The sequence below is a fragment of the Halictus rubicundus genome, chromosome 1 (genome assembly GCF_050948215.1).
Source record: "Halictus rubicundus isolate RS-2024b chromosome 1, iyHalRubi1_principal, whole genome shotgun sequence".
In the NCBI taxonomy this organism is placed as follows: domain Eukaryota; kingdom Metazoa; phylum Arthropoda; class Insecta; order Hymenoptera; family Halictidae; genus Halictus; species Halictus rubicundus.
Window position 1 is genome coordinate 7,807,523 of NC_135149.1, and position 20,509 is coordinate 7,828,031.

The 20,509-nt window shown below is 39.1% G+C and overlaps 1 protein-coding gene and 3 non-coding genes across 4 annotated transcripts; 3 read left to right on the forward strand and 1 right to left on the reverse strand.

Moving 5' to 3' along the window:
* Positions 1 to 15,996: 15,996 nt before the first annotated feature.
* Positions 15,997 to 18,638, reverse strand: LOC143353727 (calaxin). The gene is made up of 5 exons (XM_076787298.1): positions 18,512 to 18,638; positions 18,278 to 18,438; positions 17,932 to 18,012; positions 16,734 to 16,844; positions 15,997 to 16,185 (listed from the first exon to the last, which is right to left on the reverse strand). The coding sequence occupies exons 1-5, from the start codon at positions 18,636 to 18,638 to the stop codon at positions 15,997 to 15,999; spliced, it is 669 nt and encodes a 222-aa protein (XP_076643413.1).
* Positions 18,639 to 19,210: 572 nt separating this feature from the next.
* On the forward strand, positions 19,211 to 19,284 carry Trnai-aau (transfer RNA isoleucine (anticodon AAU)). The gene has a single exon. It is a non-coding gene; the product is annotated as a tRNA-Ile (tRNA).
* A 68-nt stretch (positions 19,285 to 19,352) lies between these two features.
* Positions 19,353 to 19,426, forward strand: Trnai-aau (transfer RNA isoleucine (anticodon AAU)). The gene has a single exon. It is a non-coding gene; the product is annotated as a tRNA-Ile (tRNA).
* A 70-nt stretch (positions 19,427 to 19,496) lies between these two features.
* Positions 19,497 to 19,570, forward strand: Trnai-aau (transfer RNA isoleucine (anticodon AAU)). The gene has a single exon. It is a non-coding gene; the product is annotated as a tRNA-Ile (tRNA).
* The last annotated feature ends 939 nt before the right edge of the window (positions 19,571 to 20,509 follow it).

The following is a 20,509-nucleotide window of genomic DNA, read 5'->3' on the forward strand; positions in this document are numbered from 1 at the left end:
CCTGTGTTTTCGCCTCCGCAATACTCCCGCCGCCATTTACGATAAAGTACGGCGGGAAACCGAGTTTATCCATCACGCTGACGTGCGCCATTCCTCACGCTAAATACCAGAAGTGCGTCCGTTCTTTTCTCGGTGGTGGCGGTTCACTTCGGATCCGGGATGGAACGGTGGGCAACATTAATCGAGGCTGATCGTGGTGATAATTATTTAACAACTTTGACGTCGGTTAACGACGACAAGACTACCGGTCCCCGCGTTACACTCCTCCTTTTGTCAATTTCCTGTTAGCCAGCGATGCTTGATGGCCTACCATTCGTAAACGGTGTTGCGTTCGATAAAGTCGACGCGCACTTTCAACGACGCTCCTCGTTTATTACACAACTATGAGGCGTTATGTAAATTCGCGCCTTTGTTGGGTCGCTTGTGAAGGTGTAAATTCAACATTCATTCCAATTCCTTGTTAACCAGTTGTACGATTTTCTTCGCAGATGCAATAATGATTCAAATTATTTTGTTTTTAATAATTTCGTAAGAGAAAGACAATTTATGTGTATTACATGCCTACGTTTATTTTGATACTTACGATTAATAACGGAATAAATTTTTTTAGAAGAATACACGGTGTCCCTAAAATAATCTACTTCCTTCAAAGGGGTGATCCCCAAGGTCATTTGAAGAACCTTCTTCCTTTGAGAAAATGTTCTCCGCGACTTTGTTAAAGAGATATTACCGAAAAACACGAACCTATCAGAGCGTGACTACACCGGACAAATTCCAACTCGGCCAATGCCAACGCCACACTCGGCGGGAGCCACTGTAACCGCGTTCTTATTGGTCCATGTTTTTCGTTAATAAGTCCTTAACGAAGCCACGGAGAACATTTCTGCAAAGGAGGAAGTTACTTCAAATTACCTCGGGAATCACCTCTTTCAAGGAAGTATATTTTTGGGACACCCCGTAGAAGAAGTTTTGTTGTTACTTGAAGGAAAAGAAGGACACTCATATACAGGGTAAGGCACTAACTATTGCCACCTACAAACTCCGAAAGTATGATAGTAGCAGAAAATTTTTCATAACAAAAGATGCATGGGACAAGAGGGGCTGTAATATGGCGTTAATCTTTTTTTCCTAGGTGCAGTCGCTTGAGAGACACCTTTGCTTTCTTTTTAATAGAATGCTATGTTTGGTACCTGTTTTCTAATAGCGGCCATTGAGACGAATCCAACGAGGTGCAACATTCAGGTCTTTGAAGGTCAGCAAAGGTCATTTGACAAAAAAATTTATCAGGTTTTTGTCAGGTTTTTATCTCTCGTGATGCCGTACAATTGAATACATTTGTACAATAAATTGTTACAACATGTGATTCGATAAGTGCTGAAGTGATAAAAAATACTACTCAATCCGTGATAAGAAGATTGCAGCATTGAATTGATACGGATGGCAATCACTTTGAACACTTTCTGTAAATGCAAGTTTATTTCGCCTTTTTTGTCATGAATGTCCTTTGCTGACATTCAAAGACCTTAATGTTGCACCTCGTTGGATTCGTCTCAAAAGCCGCTATCAGAAAACAGGTACCAAAACATAGCATTCTATTTAAAAAACAATGGTGACCTTCACATCTCTGATGCGACTCCACCTAGAAAAAAAGATTAACGCCATATTACACACCCTGTTGTCCTATGCATCTTTTGTTTAGAAAACTTTTGTGCTACTATCATACTTTCAGAGTTATTCTAGGTGGCAATAGTTAGTGCCTCACCCTGTATTTCGTAGATTCTGATCGAAATGTTCTTCATAAGAGGATATTATAAGTATTGCAGGGGGTTCAGGATTTTGGTGTGAAATAAAAAAATATGAAGCATCGATAAATTACATGAATTTTTAAATCTTTCTTTTATCGTTCATTATTACATATTTCTACGCTTCCTAGTATCGTTGTTGTTAGTAATTTTAGGAATTATTATACACTGATCCTGTACAATATTTATTTTCTTTCATTGTGTTTGTAGATTTTAAATGTGTTGTAAAATATGAACGAAATATTAGACACCTTGGTAAAATTGTATTTTTGATGTAATTATTTTAAACGTTTGCTACCTGAATGTATTAAAAAGATTCTCGGGATTGTTATTCGTTAAAACTATTACAATAAAGAATTAGGTCCTCATCGCTACTAAATTTTATTGCATTTTGTCAAAATTTTGGCATATTGTTTTCAATTTTTTTTTTATTAAATCTTCTATTCCTTACGATTGATACAGGAAAATATTATTTTGCATAAAAATCCACAATTTGCTTATACTCACTCTAAAAATGGAGTATAATCCTACGTCCATACAATGGTTAATTTATAGTAATTTCGACAACGATCAGTTTAGACAACTGTGTGTTAACCCTTCCTTTACCATACTTTTATACAACTAGGTTTTTCTTATTTTAAAACATAAATTATTTTCACAGTAAATAATAACGGTATGACAATTATGATTCTTAAATGAATTTAATGGGTCAAAAGAACGCAAATGCCCCAAATCCCGAGCCGGGCTGTCCTCGTGACAGAAATAGTTAAGCGTTTCATCCGAAACAGCTGGATCCTGTGCGTCAAGTCCCCGCAGTAAAATGACAATCGTATCTCTTGTCGAGTCAAAATGTTTCTTCTCTATCCCCGTCATTACGCTAATCCCTCCCCCCCCCTCCCGCCCCTGTATTTTAAATTTCGTGCCAGCTACGCGACCTACTTCCAGAAGAACCTGTCATTTTCCCCGCGGGTATCCTGACAGGATAATGAACCATTCCGCGCGCTGCATCGGATCACGTTCAGCGAAATGAGGAAAAACGAGTTGTCACGGCAACGGTTGTAGATGGGTAGAACTCATCTTCGAATAAATTGAATTCTACCTCGCCTCGCGATCCCCGTGATAGTAAGAATTATCATTTTTCACTTCTACAGATTGAAAAGAATCATTTTACCAGCTGCGAAAGCTTTCTTTCGTCCTACGCATTATTTCATGATTAATCTTAGACATCCAGAGATTTATGGCAACGTTGTTCAAAGGAACGCACACGTCACAGTAAATTAATTTTTTACGTACCGATCGCCCATAATGATATCAATCGATAATAACGTGAAGAATTGGTATTGTGAATGATGAGTATCTATATGGAAGAAATGAGAAGGGTGTATGTTGCTGAAAAAGTATTTTTTATTTTTGCAATATATTCTGGAAATGGAAGCTACATTTTTATTTTTTAAATGAAATTATCAACAAGACAATATTTCTTGGTGAATTTCTTAAAGTATTGCTTCAATCATGGTCCAATATTCCATCGTTTTGGAGAAAATATTCATTCATCATTTTTCAAAAACGATCCTGAGCGAGTCATTTTTAATCAATTGTACTGAATAGATAATTCAATTTCATCTGCTATATAATGATATTCAATAAAATCAAATAAACGAAATAAAATCAACCGCTCTACTACATCCACCCCAAGATCTCGCACATAATAAATAATAACTAGTCTACAGATCTTTATGCAAAACAGAACTGGTTTGCATCAATTGCAACAAACAAGATCCAAACAAAAATTTTCTTCATCCTTTAACACTAAACCTACCACCGGTTTTATATTTTACAATTAGTGAAACTATAAAAACTCATTTATGGAAAATATGGAATACATTTCCTTGTCCAAGCATTTATTATATTGCACATTTCGGACAATCTCAATAAATTTAGAGTTGCCATTTTTATAAGGCAATATTTACCAGATACTGTTAATGCTTGGTAACTTTAGTGTTGATAACGTTCAAAGCTGCAATATTGATGTAAAATATTTTTAATCCGTCTACTGGTTCCGATTGCGCCTACTCATTTTTGCCATGAATGCGTAAAATCTGCGGTCCGATAACAACGAATTAATTCACGATTTAAGTAACCGTTTGACGAACTATCCCCTACGCCCTCGCACCGAGGGTACGCAGAAACTTCGTTAAATCGTTTCGCAGAAATGCGCATCGCCCAGGAAGCAGGAACAAAAGCGTGCTTCTCGAATCAGATCGCAGAACCGATCTCTCGCTAGAGAAAGAGAGAAAGAGCGTCGCGAACAATGCGAAAAGCCATTGAGAAGGCAGGCGGATGAATGAACGCAATGGATCAATAAACCACTCGATATCCGTGAATGGGGGCTAGTCTCGGACGTTTCTAACGCGTCGCCTTCGGGAAGAAGAAGGTAAAAAAAAATTAGGTTGAAATGACCGGATGTGGATAATCCTCCCTCCGGTTACCCACGGCTGGGTGCCATAACGGCGTCCGTAGCCGAGAAAAAAATAGATGGAGGAGGGAGAGAGAGAGAGAAAGAGGAGAAAGGTGATGGACGTCGCTGAAAAATGGACGACGCACGTTTCGCAAGAGATACGGCGCTGAGATCCGACGGCGAAGCGACGCCTAATCCTGTTTTGAAAACTCGGTCTCGCATGACCGTGACAAACTCGACACCTTGAGATAGTTTATGGCGACGGCCGGGTCCACGGACCGTGCGTCGCCATTATCGTCTCCCGGTGTTTTCGTCCATGCGGCTCCCCGATCGGAGATCCTCGAATTCGCCTGCTTTTGGTCCATTAATTGGATCCCTATCTGTGGATTGCAATCGGACTTCATGGCCCGGCCGTTCCATGAACAGATATCGGTTTCTTACGCCCTTCTGCCCGACGATATTAATCTACCGGGCAGACCGGCCGGATTTGATGAACACTTTGTTGCGAACCGGGATCCGCTGATCGAGACCGACTGACTAGCAGTTCACTTTGTTGCGTTGCATAGGTGAGGATCATTTGGAAGAGGACCGAAAGGCTGGTGGAGAGTCCGTGGGCGATGATGGTGGGCTTCCGAGGAGGTTCGAAGCTAGACTCGTAGAATATTAGGGGGACCCATAAGTAATCAATTATTTTGAAATCTAAAACAAACTATGTAGTAAATTCAAATTTTTATTTCTTAACTCGTTATATAATCTCCATCATTATCAAGGACAGTTTGCCATCTTTCCTGCAAATTTTCAATCCCCCTCTTATAGAAATCCAGGATTCGTGAAGCAAAATATGACTCAAGGTGCCTCCTTACATCTTCTACAGAAGTGAATGTTTTATTTCTTAAATAATGCTCCAGAGGTGTGAAAACATGATAGTCAGAGGGGGCAATATCTGGTGAGTACGGGGGGTGCGGTAAAACTTCCCATTGCAATTCTTTGATTTTTTTCCTGAGTGAGTTTCGCTGTACGGGGCCGGGCATTGTTAATTTGCAGTATTGCACCTTTTCTGTGGACTAAACATGCCCTCTTTTTCAATAGTTTTGAATACTGCCGTTGTGATTGCTGACAATACAACTCAGCCGTAACTGTTTCTCCAGGTTTCAACAACTCAAAGTGAATTATGCCACGACAGTCCCACCAAATGCACAGTGACAACTTTCTAAGTGATAAGCTAGGTTTAGGGGTTGATATTGCCATTGCTTGGAACGCTTTATGTTATCATAAAGAATCTATTTTTCATCTCCGGCAACGATTCTGCTAAGAAATGGATCTCTACGAAATCTGGATAGCCATGAAGTGCAAATTGAACGACGAATATTCTTGTTGGGCTCAGATAATTGACGCGGTACTCATATTCCTTGCTTATATGCCTCCCCCATTTCTTGTAGGTGTCTTTGTATAGTTGACTATGTGGACTTTGTATACTTAATTTTAGATCAGCTTCCACTAGAGATTTTGGGGTGCCATGATCAAATTCAACTGGTCGTCCACTTCGAGGCCTGTCAGAGAGATCATAATCACCAGCAGTAAACCTTCTGAACCAACGTTGACACTTGTTGACCTTCAATACATCTCCATAAACATCGCAAAGTTTCTTTGTTGTTACCGTTGTATTAAATCCCGCATGAAAATGAAAAAGTATGCAATGACGAATATGATCCTCGGAAGGTACGGACGCCGTCATTTTATTACAGGGTTGTAAAAAAAAATTATACTTTTTAGAATATTTTGAACACAGGCTGCTTTACCGAAAACTGTAAAAGAATACGTGTTTCCTCTTTAACGATCGGTACAGAACTAAAGGCAAAACAAATTCTTCGCAAATGATTGATTATTTATGGATACCCCTAATATTTATTTGGTGTGCAAAGGCGCCTTTTTATTCACTGGGTAACTTTAGTTTAAATTATAGTTTCTTCCCGCTATTAGTAGCATTCTAATCGTCAGCTTTAAAACGTCCCCCTTACACGCAATCGATATCTCTTTGTCGAAGATAGGTAAATTTCAAAAGCTTGGGAGTTGGGCCTTCCCATGAACTGAGTGGAGAAAGCAAAAGACACAGTCTTCTGTAATTTCTTCCCATTTTCCCGAAATCACGCTGTTCTTATTAATTTCGATATCTGAAACTATTTCCCAGATTTAATTGATTATTTTTTATTTCCATCGGGAAGATATAGCCGTCTACAACAATTTAAAAAATGAATAGTAAGTGGCAAAGAGATGCAAATTGAATCGCTTGAGGCTTCAGGTGTGGTCCCCCAAAACGAATCAATAATCCCAGTGACAGAGGCATAACTCGTCCCAACAAACTGGAAAGTTTTTATCGATCCGATAAGAAAGTAAATCGCTTTCGCATTAATTTACGAGGCTTTCATCGCTGCAAGAATTGCAGGGTTCGCCCGGTGAAAGAGGACAATTTTCCCGGGCTGCAACAGCGTGCCGGCGGGGCCCGAAATTCAGTCATTCCGATCGAAATTGTTTTTGCTATATGATTTCCGGCGACTGTTGGCCCACCAGCGCGAAATTACAGCCCGAGACGTGTTTACGGATCGGACGTGTCTTCGCGCGGGGAATTTATTTTCGTCGCCGGCGTCGATGATGCGTTGCGCACCGATAAATCCCCTGTAATTTGGAACCGGGTGCCCGCTACCGGAACCCGGCTGAATTTCGGTTTTCTCTCTCTCTCAATTTGCGAGAGAGAGAGAGAGAGAGAGAGAGAGAGAATTGAATTCTGGAGAAACAAACAGCTGGACCAAACCTGCGGATGATTTAACGGCGGCCCTGTCCGTCACGAACCGAGCGAAACCGGGACACGAATCTTCCTCTTGGAAATCCGTCTAGTCGCGTGGCACGTCGCGGGCGTTGCCCAACGTGTCTTTCACAGATCCTATCGTCTCTGAACGACGTCCCCCAGCTTCGTTCGTCGGGCTAATTAACTCCCCGAACGAAATGAGAAACACGCTCCGCTCGACTGACACTGAAACTTTGCGAGCTGATACGCCCGACGTTCCTTCGGTCTTGATCTACAGTTTCGTGCGAACGCGGTAGCTCTTCTATGTAGTTTAACTCGTCTGAAAGATGGCGTCCATGATGGATTTGCTTGAAGCGTTGTAAAACATTCGTTGGGATTCGAGGGAAAGTGAGTAAACTGGAAGATGGTTCGACAAAACAGGGTCATGCCACGTCTTTTATACAATTTCGAAGATAACAAAATGGTGGCTCAACTCACGCTCTCTATTTTCACTTGGACATATTTCAATTTCAAAATCGGAGATATATGTAGTCTCAAAAAAGTGGTCGTCTTCGCCTGCAATGAACCATACCTTCAATTTAACTCTTTGTGGTTGAATTGTTTGAAGGCGAATGTCTTCTGCTAATCATAATTAATTGTTTTTTCTCGTACAATGCGCGATGCTCGTTCAGGCAATTATTACCTGAGAAATTCATAAATATTTTTCACAATTTTCTTAAATGCTCAGTTGTATACAGGGTAGCTTTGGTAACTGGGCCGGACTATAACTTTGTTCCTTTTGCAGATAGAAAATAATTCTGGTGGAAAATTTTACATTATTTAACTATCGTTAAAACATGCGAGTTTTCGCAGATGCAGCATCGGTGCATGGTTTTTAAAATAAAGCTCTGACATTTTCGTTTACATTAAGCCTCGTACAGACGTGAACATTTTTACGAACATTGCACAGAACAGTGACCGAAACGCAAAATCGCGCCGTTCGGTTCGCCGAAATTAATGTCGATTTTGCGTTTCGGTCACGGTTCGGCGCAATGTTCGTAAAAATGTTCAGGTCTGTACGAGGCTTTACTAGATTCCTCGTGCAATTCTGAACCACAAGGTAGTAAGATACTATGTCAAAATAAATATTTCGTAAGATATTTGAAAAATATATTTTTAAAGAATTGAAAAATATTATTATATTATTTTCAACTAACTAAAATGATTAAGAAGCTGAATAAATGTTTATGTAGCTTCTGCATGTGGCAATTAACACAGCCAATTTTTATTTCGCATAGAAATTCGCAGTTTAATCACTACTATATCACGAAAAGAAAAGGTGAAGGCTCAAATGATATTCTGCAAGCACGTGGACAGCAACACTTTCGCAAGTTTCCCACGAGTACCATTAATCCGTTCCGCGACAGAGATAAATGCCATTAACAACAATAATTAATGGTCCCATAGCGCGCATTCTGCTTTACATTATTATCCAGTTTCTCGCCGAACGAAAAAGTGCTGAAAGAAAGCAACACCGTCGCGCGCCGGTCCTCGTTGGCCAGCTCCGCAACTTTTAACGCGTTAAAGTTGTTTCCCGGCCGATGCAAATCGACCGCGTGGGGGTATAAAAGGCGGGAAAAGTTAATTTGCAAATTTCTTTAGATCGCAATCGATCTGACGGCGGTTTCGAACAGGTTCACGCCGCGGCGGAGCACTTGGCCGCCGACTTCGAAATTCCTCGGAAAGCGGCGATTGTAAAACTCGATCGGGGCCCATCGAGCGTTAATCATTCTCCTGGGCGACACCTACGCGGTATCACGTACGGTGATCGGGTGACCCGATAAATCAAGCATCCAGAAATTTATTATTGCGCGAATTCCAGGCGGCGGGAACCGAGCCGAACCGAACCGGTGTCGAGTGTAGGGGAACGGGCGAAAGGTCGTTCCCCGCGCGGCCAATAAATTTAATTAACGGATAGGCGAAAGCGTCAGAATCGCGGCGGCCAGATCGCTTTTCCACCGCGGAAAAATCGCCGCGCCGCGCCGGCCGCTTTCGGTCCCCGTGTCCCATAAATATCGATGCTGCCGTTCTGGTCCAGCTGAGGCGATTGCGCAACGTTTCGCACACTCGCGGAATGTTCAATGAACCGTGCAGATGCACGGCTCCCGGGGGAGTAGGCACAGGGTGGTTAAGGAGGCATTCAGGTTTCGAACTTTCAAAAAATCAGTTTCTTGCATTTTTCTTTTTCCCATAGACCAACTAATGACGTTTAGGACTATTCGCTGCTTTATTTAACAATTTCTTTTTATGTCCTCCGTGGACAACATGGGTCGTTTATATCCGGAGCAAAATTTCACTCTTGGATTTCTTTTTTTCACATATTTATTTTTCTCCCATTAATTCCAACGATTACACAGGGTAAGGCACTGACTATTGCCAACTAGAATTACTCTGAAAGTATGATAGTAGCACAAAATGTAATATGGTGTTAATCTTTTTCTCCTAGGTGGAGTCGCTTCAGAGATGTGAAGGTCACCCTTGTTTTTTTTTAAATAGATTGCTATGTTTTGGTACCTGTTTTCTGATAGCGGCTTTTGAGACGAATCCAACGAGGTGCAACATTAAGGTCTTTGAATGTCAGCAAAGGTCATTTATGACAAAAAGGCGCAATAAACTTTACAGGTGTTCAAAGTGAATGCCATTCGTATGAATGCAATGCTGCAATCTTCTTATCACGGATTGAGTAGTATTTTTTATCACTTCAGCACTTATCGAATCACATGTTGTAACAATTTATTGTACAAATGTATTCAATTGTACGGCATGTAGGGTGTAAACGTGAGGACCTCTGCAGCGTATTTGCTAAACCTGGCAATGACAAATAAACACTTTTGGACGATATCGCAGGACATAAATATAAGAATGGTAAGATTAGTAGACGTCACGAGAGATAAAAACCTGATAAAGACCTGATAAATTTTTTTGTCAAATGACCTTTGCTAACCTTCAAAGACCTGAACGTTGCACCTCGTTGGATTCGTCTCAATAGCCGCTATTAGAAAACAGGTACCAAACATAGCATTCTATTAAAAAAAAAAAAACAAAGGTGACCTTCACATCTCTGAACTGACTTCACCTAGGAAAAAAAGATTAACGCCATATTACAGCCCCTGTTGTCCCATGTACCTTTTGTTTCGTTTTGTATCTTTTGTTAAAACTTTTCTGCTACTATCATACTTTTGGCGTTATTGTAGGTGGCAATAGTTAGTTCCTCACCCTGTATATTAAAATAGAGACTTCAATCCAGATGTTCTTAAAACCTAGATCAGTAAAATTTTTTTCTATTTTTATTACTGTTTTTTTTTGTCTTTTTTTTTTTACTAATTTTAGTCGTGAACATAAATGATTTGACTTGAATTTTACTTGAAATTTCCATGTGAACAATATGATAATTTCAGTAACAGTAAAATAAATGAAAATGAAGTGTTGAAATGAAAATTGTCATAAAAATTCGCGCTTCATGAATGACATTTACGAAAGCGATCCGCAGAAATCACGCATCAAACTCCCCCCCCCCCCCGAATCCAACAGGTCGTTTCTCTAACTGAAAACATATAGCTTATTACTTCCACCCCGGTGCCGCTGCTTTGCCAGCTGCCACCGGTAATTATGTACCATACACTGATTCTTGTTACAGAACAAACCGCGCTCGTATTTCCGTCCCTATCGACCGAAACGCAATAATTCTTCGCCGGTTGCCCGTAGCCAGTGGAAACTGAGGCGATACCGAGAAAACCGGGGGACATGGGCCTCGGCCACGATAAATCAGCGGATTCGTTAGCGGAATCTTCCAAAATCCATTTGTCCGGGAGGCCCCCGGCTTCAGGGTAGATCCCGCTGTTTCGACAAGCCGGTGTCGTGTTCGAACGGGTGACCACGTGCTGCCGTTCGTCCCTTTCCTGCCAAGACAGTTTCTTTTTCTTCTAAGCAGAACCAACGATTTTTCCTCATCCTCTGTATGGAAACATAAGAAGTTAACTAAACCAAAACGGTGCACAGTTTTTTTATTATATTTCTGTATTCCTATGCTTTTCTCAATTCCATTGGGTGAACTGAGCATTTATGCATTTGTGACGAAAATGGACAGGTGAACATAGAACAGTAACAGTATCAGTGAGAGACTCGAACAGCCTTTTAATGATTTCTATTATTGTTTTAGAATTCCGGAATTTTCATTATTGTTTTCTTATTACTTGTTCATTCTTCTACTATTTTTCCACTGTATCATAGAATCAAACAGCCGAAACGCAAAAGCAAAATAACTGAAAAGCCTGGTTGAATTTCTTAAATCTAATGTAAGCGTTGTTCTATACAATTTTATTTGCGACTTTATTTGAAATAGCTGATAGTATGTACAGAAAACATACATTATGACCACTCAGATTATGCAAACAGTTTGATAAAACTCGTTACTTCAGAACAAAATTAAAATTGCAATTTACCACACAACACGAGTCGCATTTAAAACGAAGGAACACAGGTTACAGACCACGTGAAATTATAATACTAACGGAGCTCGCGCAGGCCGTGCGACAATTAAAAGCGCTAAGCAGCCCACGCAGACGTCTGAATTCGATTTCAATCGCCGCAAAGTTACACACTTTGCCTGATTCGCAGCGTTGGTAAGGTCACGGGGTCACGTGTCGCGCAAACCAAGAAGCACGATTCGATTTTTTCTCTTTCGCTGGGCCTTTGATTTCTTTTCTTTTCTTTTGTCTATGTTCTCCCGCGTGCGTACGCGCGAATACGATCTACGCATTGGATTTCACGTGATTCAAGCCCCCACCACGAATTACCGGTTGGATTTATCGGCCGAGAAAAAGACTTGCCCCGGTATTCTTGTAATCCTTTGCCGTTGGACCACGGTGCCGGCGCTTTTGATGCGTGGGCGTGGGCCACGCAAATCGAATCGCTCGCCGTCTCATCACGTTCCGTCGAAATCACAACCATTCCGAGTAATCGAACCTGATTACTATTTATGCTTTTGTGCCGTGGACGCTGCGCTTCCGCCCTGTGACGAATCCTCGCGCGAATCCTCGTGAGATACGACGGCTAAATTGCCATTGGAGGCATAGTTGCCAATATCGTTGCACTTCGGACATTTTTCGTCCTTGAAAAATCTAGCCAAATCGGTTGACCCTGTATCCGATTCTCTGGCCCTTAAGCAACATTAATTTCAAATCTCATTTATATACGAACTTTTTATTAAAACTTTTAGCGACTTTGTTGTCTCAAAGTCATTTCAAAGACGTATACCAAGCTTCCTTTTTTCTGCACTTTTATAATACTAAAACAAATAGCATTCCATTTGGAAAACATAAGCTAATCTTGCAATGATCTTGAAAAATGGAAGACAAAAATGTGACGATCGAAACGCTGTAATATTTTTGTCCTATCACCTACCGTTCACCAAAATCCGACAAAAATTACAAAAACTAGACAAGTTTCATGCTTTCAACATGAAAATTAATTTCTTTCAATTGAACGATTGGTTTTGTACGAACTGGAAAAATATTGTAAATGAAGATTGAAGTCAAAAGCTGCAGTATAATCCCTATAGAAATGTGTGAGGAAGAAAATAAGTGTTGGCTGAACATGACTAGTCATTGAGTTGACCTGCATGTCAATTTAAACAATATAGTTTCCAGAAAAAAGCGTTTAGATTTTTCTACCGGCACAACTACTCCGAAAGCATTTTTAGGGTTTTATACATTTAACCCCTTGCACTACAATTTATTTTATAGGTACAATGATTAGAACTTCTTTGATGCCTATAATCTACTAGGAAAAATAGAAAATTTATATTCATTGTATAACCACGTGTTCTGTAATGGCTAAATATTGATTTCGATAACATAGAATTTCATTTCAATTTGAAATGAATGAATGATATACATATTTAGAAAATTCTGTTCGAAGTTCCAGTCTGACTCGATATTATAGTACAAGGGGTTAAAGTATACAATTAAAAAATCAATTTTCGGACCAGTTACACGAGGAATCCCCTTAAGAGCTATCTCTCCAACTTATGAGAACTAAAATTTGCACGAAGGTCCACAATCTGCGCCACCCTGTTCGCAGAATTAATTCCCGTTTTGCAAACGCTGATAGCGCAGCGTCTATTAAACGGGCTCGAGCGGTAGTAGATAGACTATTACGAAAAACAATTCGACAATACGGCATTGTCACGTTGTTAATTATCTCAGCCGTTCTGCCGTCGATTGCATCCTCGGCTCGAGGTCCCGCGCACAAAAGCCACTCCTCTTGTTCCCTCGATTAATAGAGACGGTTAGCTGGATACGGTGGGCAAATATATACAGATTGTGCGGCGAGTGGCGAGTAAATACCGGGCCGCGGAAAAGCCGCAGTCGTGCGATGCGCGAACGGTGCGCGTCGGTGGATGTGTTACAAAAAAACATAATGAATGTTTGAGGATCGGTACATGGTCGAGCGAATGGCCCGATCCGCGTCTCAAGCAGCTATAACAACAAATTAAACGAGAAAATCTCGAGGCTTTCGTCGAAACGTCCACCCTGCCCCGGAGGCTCGGAGCCTACAATGCGTGGGCGTGCACACGCACAACGCCGTGTAACACCAACACACACGCCCGTTTTCAGTCTGGTCCGGAGTCCTCTCCTTCTCTTCTTCTTTCTTTCTTTTTTTTTTCTTCTCTCGTTCCTCTCGCTTCCAAAAGGGAGAAGGTGGAACGATATTCTGTAAAGAGTATAATAACGTGCGTATGAAAGGGCAGATCCTTTGTGGGTAGCCGACCGTGTCTTGAAAGGATCCACCAGGATCTCTGCCGTGTAGCGTGGAGCAGGGTGGGGAACCGAGAGGATCGTCGAGATCGAGAGTTAGGGCACCAGCTGAGAAAACATGCCCGTGGCGTGTCGACAGCGAAATGTTCGTATTTGTGTCTGCGACCGTGGATGTAAGGTGTACACGCTGCGGAAGAAAAGATAGTAGTAGTCCAGGATGTTCGTAAATTCGTTGGTGGCGCGCCACGTGCATCGCGGGTCGATTGAGACCCTGCTGAAACACCTTGATGCGCAGGCTTCAATCGAACACATTTAGCTCATCATAAACGACGCACCGTAGGGCGAAACGATCAAAAATCGATTTTCGTAGTATTATAAATTCGACAAAAATTTTATGTTTATTTATGTTTTCAAAAAGTTTATTGCATTGAATTTTTATTTAGAAAGTGTGAGTCACTATACAGGGTGTGCCAAAAATGTACTTCCTTGAAAGGGGTGATCCGCGAAGTCATTCGAAGTAACTTTCTTCTTTGTGAAAATGTTCTTCGCGGCTTCGTTAAGGAGTTATTAACGAAAAACACGGACCAATCAGAGCGCGGTTATAGTGGACGGAAAATTTCGTAACGGAAAAAGTCACTTCAAATAATCTCAAGAACCACCCTCAGTCATCACCACTTTCAAGGAAGTTCTAAATTTTTGGAACACCCTGTATATTAACAAAAATAAATTTCACACTGCTAAGAATCTTCTAGCTACCAAACATATTTTCACTTTCTCTGAATTTTATAAACCAACTTATAAAAATAGAAATTTGCATAAAAATTCACAGTTTAATAATCGAATGAATCGAATAATACAAGTATAAATCGTGTGATACAAGTGTAGAGCTTCAGTCAAGTGTTCACGACTCACTATACTTTTTTCTAGCGAATCTTTCCTTAAGAGCCCTCGATAGGGAAGAAGCGATGTTCCGGTAAAACGCACTCGTCGAACAGATAATTTGCACTCACGGAAACTCAATTGAGCAGTTGATCGATTCCTTTTTCAATGACTGCGTTGCGGATTGCGTCCGATGCGATTAGGGGATGGTATTATCGCGGTCCATTAGCGATTGTTTGGAGGACGAAGCGAGTCAGTTCGACGACGTTCGATCAGTCGTAAGGGATGCAGCTCAGCCTCGACATGGAAAAGTTAGTGGAGCGTGGGACAGCACCTAGTCGGATCTCTTCTGTCTGATTTGGCACATTTTCCTCTCCCGTTGGCGGAGGCGGCGTTCTTGGCTTTCCGATCAGCGTTCCTCTTGAATTATTCTTTAGGAATCGTCGTAGGTACACTTCGGTAAAGTACACATCGAGCAGTGGAAGTGTTCTCGCTGGTTCACACGAAACGTGGGAGTTTCTGGTGGCAATCGATGTTGTATTACATAGCTGGATTTGTGTTTGGTCAAACCAAACATGATTTCTGTTGTCATTTTTCAAGTTTATATTGCCAGAAAATATTTATACTTAACATTCGTTGACTTCATTTTCTTAATGATTGTTAGTTGTCTGAGGATCTTTATGCGAAATGAAAACTGTCTGCATCGGTGGTGACTATCACATGATTTCTGTTATTACGTTTTAAAATGTTGACGCAAAATATTTACATTTATCCAATTCATCTTCCGAGTTATTATTAATAGACTTTGTGCAAAATGAAAATTTTCTGCCTCAATTGTAAGAAAGTGGAGCCCAATATTTAATTCTTTTTTCGATAATTTTAATACTGCATTGATATGCATACATTTTTTCATATTTTACCGTGTTAAATTTCTGTCATAAATGGATAAAAATCGGAGATAATTTAAGTGGCCAAGTCGAGATAATCTGAAACAAATGTGATTTTTAGGATTTATTTCGGGAAAAATTAATGAACAGCTTTTTTAACGAGTACCTTATACCATAATTTTAAAAAATGCCTGAATAACAACTTATTTCCTCCATCTCATGATTGCTATTAATTTATGTCATATTCCTATGAATAAATTATTCGTTAGAATGCTTGTAGGATATAAAGAATGGCTGATCAATTTTTACCAAGCCATGACGCTCAACATGTAAACCATGAAGGAATCAGTATAGAAGTTAATGGCGATTCTTAATAACTTCCAACACGATCGGTAAATGTCCTGAAAAACACATGGCGAGCTTCTCTTGATGGGAAGACTGGACCCATGCACTCCATTAAGAGTGGATTTCTCTCTTTCACAGCTGTTTTGTAGTCGTCTTCTGAGATCGAGCCATCGCGGTCAACGTCGAGCTTCTTCAGCAAAAGATCCATAAGATCCTTGAAAAGATAAAATTTTGCTTTCGAAGTGTCATAGCTAGACAGCAGATCTTTATGAAAAATACAAATTTTCTACCAAAATGGCAACAAATTGGAACGAAATAGAAATAAATAGAAATTTATTTTCCTACCTAATATGTTTAATAGATTGAAAATAATATAACAGTATTTTAAAATTTTTCTAATGTTCTTACTGTTATAAATTACACCTACTCATTCTAATCAAACAGTTCCATTGTACGAAGAATTGATTAAAGATTACATGAAAAATGTTTCCTTTTGTTGTATCCATGTAATTTCTACTAGTTGTTAAACCAATAATATGAATTCTACATCGTTATCTGGGTTTAAACATTATTGGTTATTATTGTTGAGTTGTTGTGTGTAGAGTAAGTGTGAAGTGCGAGAGTTAGCAGCGCTATGCATATAGGTTAGGATCGCCGGCGTGTGAGAGATATGGTGTCTAGGTGAATATAGCGTTGCATTTATATCATTTACATTACCGTTATTAAACTAGTTATATCTACAACAGTAATTATTTATTTTACTTTGACAGCTTCATCCGGATTTTCATCATTCTGCAGCTTGATCAAGCAGCCACGCATTATGGGAAATATTTGATCCCTTTTCAGTTTATTTGTTTTCAAATTGTCGTACACCTAGTGATTCGAAACTCGCATTAAATTTACCTAAACATTCCTATCTAATAGATAAGAAATTTCAAATATAGATTGATATAAAAGAATTTTTTTTATTTTCAAATATTTAACACTATTCCTACCGCGACCGGTCAAATAGCCGTTTTTAAAATTTCGATTAGAATTTCCTATATACAACGTAATTGAATCGCCTTTAAACTTCACGACCTTTCCTAAAATATGCGTATAATACATTTTTCAATATTCACTTCTTTTTTTATTGTTTATTTTCTGAGAAAAATTTGTAGTCTGTCTTACCTACCGCGACCGGTCATTTGACCGGTAGAACGATTTATATCTTTTTGTAACAGTATTTTTTCAAAGACTAAATTCCGAAACTATAAAGTCGTTACAAACGAAAGGTAATGCAGTTGTGGCATGATTTTAGCCGAAAAGTGCCTTCCAGGGACTGCTTTACGGCACTTCAAAGTGTTTACAGTTCTCGCTCATATATCGGCCTCGCGGTGTTTATTTGCCTGATTGGTATCCGAAGTGGTCCAGAACCTCGGATTATCTTACACCGTCTAATCTACTATGACTGTAAAATAAATAAAATCATAGCCGAAGGGGATGCCCGGACGTCTTCTCACGAATTCAAATCAGTAAAGTCGTGTGACCTGAACAGAGAGCATCAAAACGTGAAAGTTACAAGGAGCATATTCGGCAGTCTTTTACTATTTCGTATTTTTATTCTATTACTATTCTACTTTTATTATATATTGTATTACGTGTTATAAGTGTCATTTTCAAAAAAGTGAACGAACCAACAATACTTCGTAGTAAGTTTCACATTTTATCGTTTGTTCATTTTTTATCCATCTTGATTTACATTTTTATATTTTAGTTTTTATTTTATCCCTTGAATATTCATTCCCAAAACGTCAAGACGTTCGAAGAGTGTAAATTTATAAGTTGTGCTAAAGACCGGTCATTTGGCCGGTCGCGGTAGGAATACGTGAAGTGTCGGTAGGAATAGTGTTAAATATTCAGAAATTCGAGTCTCAAAATTTAACTTGAGAATAATGCAGACATAGGAAAAGAATATTACTTTGTAAGCCATCTGTATATTTTCATCCATACTGCCACGGAATACCACTGAAAGTCCCTCGATCCATGGATCAACGTGTACCTATAATTATACGTCCCAATATTTGTTTTCTAATTAGCATTTTCTGAAACATTAGACTGCGGATCTTTATACAAAATAAAAATTTTCCGTCTCAATCGGAAAGGCAGCTGCTAGATAAAAAGTTCTTTCTTCCTTTAATAATTGTAATAAGCTGAACGTTGTACACCGATGTTTCTACTTTCTACTTACTGTTTTAAATTGCACCTACTCATTTTTTCATAAATGCATAAAATCCGCAGTCTACTCACCTCACCCATTACATTACCTGCAACGCATTTTTCGTATCGAATACACCAAACAACCTATCAATTAACAAATGGCGTATATTTTCCGTAAAATCGAAGCCAGACTGAAAAATGTCACGGAACACGGATCTTGTCATGGGGCCTAACGTCTGCACACATTTTCGATGTATTATTGCCAGAACTATGAAAAAAGTAAGTTAATATAACAAATATTTAGTAAACGAAGAGATAATTAAAGTTAATACAAGTATAACCTTCAACTTCTCTGACATCATAGTGCGTTTGACGTGACAATCTCTTGAATTTCTCCAAATTCTTCGTTCTGTACACGATTTCTTTAAGCGTATCATTCAGTTGGTCGAGTGGCTGTTCTGCAGGCATTTTTTAAAATTATTAGTTACAGTTACTTGAAAATTTTGTGGAACGTTCCCGAATAGTGTCAAAGTTTTTTCATTTATAAAAAGAGTTGTCAATTGTTCGATTTTAAGATTCAGCCAATTTACAGGTTTTAAACTCTTTACTACATATCTAATATAGCTGCTGTTAACAACTACGATATCGTGCATATTTATTCTAATTTTATTCAAGTGGTCAAATTAATTTTCCACATATTTTCGTTAATATCAAGCATATCAGAAATTTTAAATATATAAATATCAAAAATCTTGCAGTGATAACCAGACGGTAATAGTGTATGTATTTACGTCGAGTATGAACGTAACGAATAAAATATAAAATAAAGTTTCGCTCATGATTTAACTGTTGTGACTAATAAATAAACGTAAACGAGAAAAAATTAAATCACCAAATTCTAGTATAAATCAAGGATACTAATATAAATTTAGATTAAGTAAAAAAAAACAATAATAGTAAATGGAAAAAATAATAATAATGTACAATATAATAATTATAAATTGTTGCAGAAATATTGAAAGACCGAGACGGTCAACATCGGCCCATTAGCTCAGTTGGTTAGAGCGTCGTGCTAATAACGCGAAGGTCGCGGGTTCGATCCCCTCATGGGCCAGAATTATTTTTTTCTAAACTACACACGCATTTTGCAACAAATGTGGAACGGTAGCTACTGTAAACATTGGCCCATTAGCTCAGTTGGTTAGAGCGTCGTGCTAATAACGCGAAGGTCGCGGGTTCGATCCCCTCATGGGCCAGAATTATTTTTATCTCAACTGCACATATGCATTTTGCAACAAATGTGGAACGGTAGCAAAAGTGAATGTCGGCCCATTAGCTCAGTTGGTTAGAGCGTCGTGCTAATAACGCGAAGGTCGCGGGTTCGATCCCCCCATGGGCCAAATTTTTTTTCGCAACTCTGACAATGTTCGTTCTACAATAAATAAATAACAGAAGCATTTGTCGACTAAATTTTGTCATTTCTAAAAGTTTAGTTCAATATTTAACCGTAAATAAATAACAGAAGCTACTTATAAGTAGCAATATACTTCTGAAACATAATTTCCTAGCTTTCTGCGGATGAAGTGTTAAAACAATTAGAAGCAATTCAATATTTTGAAACTTCTTATATTTTTAATGATGAATTTTTTATTCAATTTTTTTTTTACACCTACAGGATTTCATGGACTTTATGTAATTTCAGGAGTTCTTTATTTCGTTTTATCTTGACGCGGCTCCAATAGCTACAAATGAATACGTAAAAGACTCAAAGATATTGAATTTCAATTGTAGATTATTAGTGTTTACGTATATAAAAACATCAGTCATGGTTTTCTACAAAGTCACAACAGCAACTAGGGTAAATGTGGCTTGTCTCGGCCTTCCTGAAAATAAATTGTTTAAAAATAAAAGTTAACCGCTAATGAACTCTTATTGTATACTGGAATGAATACAATGGTCAGCTTATTCTTGACTTCCAGTGGCTAGCTTCACGTCCGCATGAAAAAATTTTAGAAATCTGTATTAATAATAACAACGCTGAAAATGGCTGACTACTGAACTCAAATGGCTGACTCGAACAAATACCCTACTACTAAAAATTAATTTTCTGAAACAACAAGGAACATAATCGACTGTGTGCTTGTTTTATACGTCGAACCGGTGAAATGTATTTCTAGTGAAATTCTTTTCGAAACGAATTCCAGAACCAGGGATCTCTAAAGTCGGTGTCCCCCCGGCGCGTCTTAAGCCGTTTTTACATTCTCGACGAAATCCCCACGCCTTTGTGCGCGTTTATTACGTTCGCCTTCCAAATGATGTCATTAGATATACTTAGGCGA

What these genes read in the sequence shown, in the direction of transcription:
- LOC143353727 (XM_076787298.1), bottom strand. Translation starts at nt 18,638, where the DNA reads ATGCCTGCAGAACAGCCACTCGACCAACTGAATGATACGCTTAAAGAA. An exon ending in TGATGTCAGAGAAGTTGAAG is followed by an intron (nt 18,439 to 18,511) that starts GTTATACTTGTA and finishes CTTTTTTCATAG; the next exon opens with TTCTGGCAATAATACATCGA. An exon ending in ATCCGGATGAAGCTGTCAAA is followed by an intron (nt 16,186 to 16,733) that starts GTAAAATAAATA and finishes TATCTTTTCAAG; the next exon opens with GATCTTATGGATCTTTTGCT.